At 42.7% G+C, this 6,000-nt stretch overlaps 1 protein-coding gene across 1 annotated transcript in view; it reads right to left on the bottom strand.

The window, feature by feature from the left end:
* Positions 1–2,895: 2,895 nt before the first annotated feature.
* ANKUB1 (ankyrin repeat and ubiquitin domain containing 1) overlaps positions 2,896–6,000 on the bottom strand; it is a 34,036-nt gene continuing 30,931 nt past the window's right edge. Inside the window, exon 5 of the mRNA XM_022582495.3 lies at positions 2,896–5,048. Within this exon, the coding sequence (XP_022438203.3) occupies positions 4,112–5,048 (937 nt within the window). The 3' untranslated portion in view covers positions 2,896–4,111. The remainder of the gene's footprint in view (positions 5,049–6,000) is intronic.

Raw genomic sequence — 6,000 nt, 5'->3', positions numbered from 1 at the left:
GAGGCTACACATAGTAATAATGATGCCTTCTGGGGAGACGGATGGGATTCATGAGAGGGGAGAGGAGTGGGGCTGGAGGATGGATGGAGACTTTCATGGTTACTTTATACATTCCCATGTTGTTTGGATGCTTCCCAGAAAGCACATATTACTGTATTTTCTAATTAAAATTCTTTTGAAAAATATATTTATTTGGTTGCATGGGGTCTTAGTTGTGGCAGGTGGGCTCCTTAGTTGCAGCACCTGGGCTCCTTAGTTGTGGCAGGTGGGCTCCTTACTTGTGGCTCACCTGCTCCTTAGTTGTGGCTCACAGGCTCCTTAGTTGTGGCATGTGAACTCTTAGTTGTGGTTTGCATGTGGGATGTAGATCCCCAACTAGGGATCGAACCTGGGCACCCTGCATTGGGAGTGTGGAGTCTCATCCACTACGCCACCAGGGAAGTCCCTTAAAATTCTTTTTTTAAGGGAAAATATTACATTGCCCAGCTTTCTGCTCTGCACCAACACTGCCTTCAGGCCAAACAGACTTCTTCTCCACCTCCTCATTTGTTTTCATCTCCCCTCAGACTCTCCTTTGCTCCTACAATCCCCAACAAATAGAGCGCTTATCAAAAGGAGTTTGGCGAGGAGTTACTCCTGTATCAAGAGTGAGACTTAGGGGCATGACCAGGCCAAGCAGGTTTATTCCCTGTATTCACCGTCCAAGGCTGAGGCAAACACCCTCATCAACCACAGTGGTTTAAACTTGTGGCAAGATTCCCCTGCCCCATCCTTGGTACTTTTCATCAAAGCGAAACAAAACAAAACAACACAGAGAGCTCTGCTTTTATCAGGAGCATGGGAGCCCATCAGAGTCGCCACTGGGGACTGTCACCTATTCTCAGTGCACTCAGGACACTGAAGCTTCTGGACCAATCCTCCATATCTGAATCTCTACTAAGCTGGACTTCCAAGTTGCATCAACCTCACTGGAATCAGACAATAAGCAGTAAGGAAGACAAGTTTTCTAGACACACCTTGTAAATATTCTTTGATCTGTATAAAGCTGACACCATCTTCTGGGGAATGAGACTCAATCTGGCCTGAGTTACTATCATCTCCACACCAGCCACATGCACCAACCCAGCACTGGATCTGAGCTAACTGTAGCAATACTCTCTTTGAGTCAACCCTCACAGGTATATTTTCGTGAATCTAAAGGTGGAGTTCCAGCAAGTGCTCTCACATGACACCAGATGAGATGTCTGGGGTCCTGGTTTGGGAGGCCACCCTTCCCACACAATCAGCAGCATCAGATGGATCCACCCTGACCCAATTCCCCCAGGTTAGCACCAGGAAGGATTAGTTAGGTTCTTCCCCATCTCCTGGCTATGATACTACCTTGATGATGGTGGGCCCAGCCTTCAAGATAGCGCATGTCCGCTCCTTACGTTTTGGCACAAGAGCTGTACTGGTCCTTTAGTGGTAAGTGCTCAGACCACCTAGCTGCTTGGCTTGACTGGTGACTTCAGGTGGACATGGGCGCTTTCATGACTCCTTTGAGGGGACAATGAGCCAGGTCAGAAAGAGCCCTGCAGGCGCATGAGGCGTGCAGGTCCCCCCATCCCTCCACAGCCCACCAGCAGAGGGATATGGGACAGATCCTGGGATAGATGCAGTGGAAAGGGGAGAAAACAGATGGGAAGGCAGTAGAGAATACAAACAGAGGGAAGAGAAAAGCACTGGGAAAAGAGAAACAATATAATTGGAAAGATTTGCTAGGAGTAACTTTGCCAGAGGAAGTGAACAATCACACTGACCACCCCTCCTCCTATGAGCAAACCCTTGCCCGCTACAGTGGAAGCATGGAGTCCTAACCACTGGACCGCCAGAGAATTCCCTGCACTAACCTTTTTGTTGAATGAAATGTTTTCCCCACCAAGTCCTTTCTCAACCTTGAAATTGCTTCCCCTTGATAACTCCAATACTTATGAAGTGTACTTGCAAAAACAGCACACTAGTGTAACCTCTTGGGAAAACTGTGTGGAAGTGTTTACTAAAGCTAACCCTATGACCTAACAATTCCATTCCTAGTTATAGAGTCAAGTGAAATGAATGCAAATGTCCACCAAACTTATATACAAGAATAATCATAGAGTGTTCTTCAAAATAGCCCCAAATTAGTTACAACTCAAATGCCCCTCAATAGGAGATTGGATAGAGATGTGGAATACTACATAAAAATGGAATGCTATACAGAAATAAGAAGAATCAATACAAGCAAAAACATGAATGAATCTCATAGACAATTTGTTGCACAAAAAAGCCAGACATGAAAGATACATAACATATGGTGCCCTTTATATGAAAGTCAAGAAGGGGCAAAACTAATCTCATTGATAGAGATCAGAATAATGGTTATATCTGGGAGGGGTCATTGACTGACAAGGAGCATGAAGGAACTTTTTTGGGGTGCTAGAAATATTTTGCAATTGATCTGAGTGGTTGTTACATGCATGTATGCAAATATAAAAATTCAGGGACTTCCCTGGTGGCACAGTGGTTAAGACTCCGTGCTCCCGATGCAGGTGGCCCAGGTTCGATCCCAGGTCCGGGAACTAGATCTCACACACGTGCTGCAACTAAGAGTTCATGTGTCACAACTAAGGAGCCCATGTGCCCAACTACGGAGCTGGCGAGCCACGACTAAGGAGTCTGCGAGCCACAACTACAGAGTCAGCCTGCGCAACTAAGACCTGACGCAACCAAATAAATAAAAAATAAATTAATTAAAAAAATAAAATAAAAAAAGCCATACATGTGAGATTAGTGCTGTTTATGCATTTAACTCTATATATCACAACTCAGTTCCTCCCCAAGAAAGCACCACACACAATAGACACTGGCAGCCTTTCACCCAATACCACATACATGGCCACCTTAACCACAGATACATTGGCACATTTCCATTGTGCCTAGCACTGCACTGGGCCATAATAAGCATTTTTTTGGATGTTTAAAAAATAAAATCATTTTTAATGTGCATCTTTTGATAAAACTGATCAGTATTTCCTTACGTTTACAGGCTGATTTTAAGATGGATTATATAATTTTTTAAATTAATAATTTTCTGGTCTTTTTCTATAATTTTAGATTATCTTTTTATACATTCTAGTCAGAGATATCTCATAAATTACAAAGATTGAAGCTGTTAAGCAGTTTCTTCATCTTTTCTCAACCTTATCATGCTGTATGCTGAAGTTTGCATTTTATAGCTCACCACTATGGCAATTATTCTCACCACTAGGTGGCAACAACCTAGCTGAAATAAAGTAGATCTGAAATAAAGACCAATACAGAAAGGCAACTAAAACAAACTAGCTTTATTTTTTCTTTCCTTCTCATTATATCGAGTAAGGGGAAAAATCGTTATAAATCTATATTTTCACTGTAATACTGGCACCCAATAATACCTCATAAGTATTTATCTTGAGATCTAATCAGAGTAGTGTTTTCAGTGAAATCTGATGACCAATATATAAAATTTTATTTTATGAAATGAATGTGCCCAAAAAATCCACTTCCAACACACTTGTTTATATCTTTAAATGTGATAATGGATTACTTTTTAAACTTACCTTAAATATTAATATCAATTCTATCACCCTATCCAATATAGCTCTCCCCCGGCCTGTATTTCTTGTCTATAAGTCAACTGAAGTTTTTTTGATTCAGTTTGTCATTAAATTGTTCTTTTCTTTCCTTCCACTTTCATTACCATCCAGGCTTCCATGACACTTTTGATGTCTCCCAGATTTCAAGTTTCCCCCTTATCCCTTTAATTATAATTAACAATTTCTTTTACTTTTTTTTAAAAAAAAACAAGTGACCTTGTTAATTGATACAACTCCTTTCTTCCTGAAAACTTGACAAGTAGAATACTACATGGATTGGCCAATAAAATCAGTTCATTTTGTCCTAGAACAAGGCTAGGTCCTTGAAGCTGGGCACTGATGCACGGGAAAAACCTGTGCTATACTACATGGCATGCTAGTGTGACGGCTTCATAGACCATTCCTCCCCTAGACCTGCCCTAGTAAAGGTTTATCCTTGTTTGTTTGAAGAGAAAACCTTACCTGTCCACAGCTAAGTAGTAGATGGCATTCTCCCTTGGAGTCCTTCCACTGTGCTCTGAGAAAGATGCAAAGGAGGATCTGAGTAAAAAGTTGGCACTGGGTGTTGCATAGTAAAAAGATGGGTGTGAATAGCTCACTCTTGAAACTGGAGGGAGGGGGACTTGGGGGAGATATGTATTTTTTATGAGCTTTTCTTTTTTCCTAGCTGTGGCAGTAATTGTTTTCCGATTTTGTTGTTTTTGTAATTCAAAGAACGTATTTGCATCTACCAGCGGAGGAAATTTGAGTGTTTGTTCTCTTGTGTCCTGCTGTGAAATTGCCACAGGATTGACACGTTTCCTGCTTACAGTTTGCTCCCTGAGAGGCGGTAGTTTGCCCACAGTGCCTTGTGAGTCCTTGTTCTCAGCCTTATGCCAGCTCTTGGAGGTCATTTTGGGTTTGGTGAAACCATCCACCATCACAACGTCTCCAACTTTTGCTCCAAAGACGCTTGCTCCGCAAAGCTGGCCTTTATTAAGGTTGTGACTCTGAGCTCTGAGTACCCATTGTTTTATTTTAATATAAATCCTCATGGGGACTGAGATTTTCAGAAAAGAAACAGTGGACCACATTTTACTCAGTAAATATAATACGCAGTCTTTATGCTTGTGTTTGAACGCAATGGTAAGGGGAGTTTGTCCCGCTGCGTTTTTGCATTCCAGGCACAGCACGCTGCAGTTGACAAAAGCCTTCAGAATCAACAGTTGGCCCGCTTCTGCGGCTGCATGAATGGGGCATTTAGAGACATCTGCGTGAAGGGCTTCATGGCACCAAGCTCGGTAGGGGTGCACGCCGACCATCTCGTGGGGCCGCACACCCTGCTTCAGGGCCCATTCAGTGAGCTCAGTGTGCCCGTAAAAGGCGGCGATGTACCGGGCAACCCTTTTCTGATACCTGAATGAATGAAACAAGTGAGAACGGGGCTGTTTAGTAATTCAGCAAACAGGCAAAGGTAGTTACACTAAATACCCACAAAACATTCTAGTTAAAATATTTATTTCTTCCTTACTTTTACCTTCCTAACTTTTAAAAATATTTTCAGAAAAGGTCTATAGTAATACACAGGTTAAACTGCACAGGTCCTGCTTATACACATTGTCCTATTGTGTACATATAAATAATTCAAACTGGTTTCCTTGGAGCAGTGTTTTCCTTTACGAAAATCTAATGCTCAAGATAAATATCAAGCTTTATATTCACTGGGGAAGCACAGGAAGAAATTCAGTACATTTTAGAAATTTGAATGCTTTGTATGTTTGTTTGCTTTGTCTTTTCTAACACCTCCTCTTATCCCCCTACGGGATTTTCCTCATGCAGTGCTTAGCAGTCTTTTTATTCCATATGTTGGAGGTGGCCCATGCTCTCTTCCAAACCCTCTAGTAGCTTCCGGCTGTAATTGAAATTCTAACTCTTCATCTTGGCCTTCAGGGCACCTGTCACCTGGACCCTGCCCCAGCTCCTGCCTCACTTCCTACCACTCCCCTTCTCTTTCACTGAACTATAGCCACACTGGCCTTCCTGCCATCCCCATCCTTCCAGTTCCCCATCAGGCACAAATTGAATGATGGGTGAAGACTATTCAGAGAAATAAGAATTAGAGAGGCAAAGCTAGACAGGGTTCCATCAGGTTTCGTCCAGGATTTACTTGGGCAAGGCTCTCTGTGACCTCATGGTAGAGATGGAGGCCAGCTAGCTGGTATCGTCCATAATCTGCGTATAACTAACTCTCCCGTCTCTGACTGCATGCTCACCACACCATAATTTTCAGGTGTATGTGGCATCCCGTGTAATTTTCCTGCATAAGAGAGATGGTCTGCCCAGAACATGTGGGTTTCTAGGACCCTCT

Source organism: Delphinapterus leucas, chromosome 4 (genome assembly GCF_059928025.1).
Source record: "Delphinapterus leucas isolate spDelLeu-1000000601 "Yukka" chromosome 4, BTC_Dleu_Yukka2, whole genome shotgun sequence".
In the NCBI taxonomy this organism is placed as follows: Eukaryota; Metazoa; Chordata; class Mammalia; order Artiodactyla; family Monodontidae; genus Delphinapterus; species Delphinapterus leucas.
Note: the sequence above shows the minus strand (reverse complement) of the source record. Positions and strands in the feature narration are given on the sequence as shown.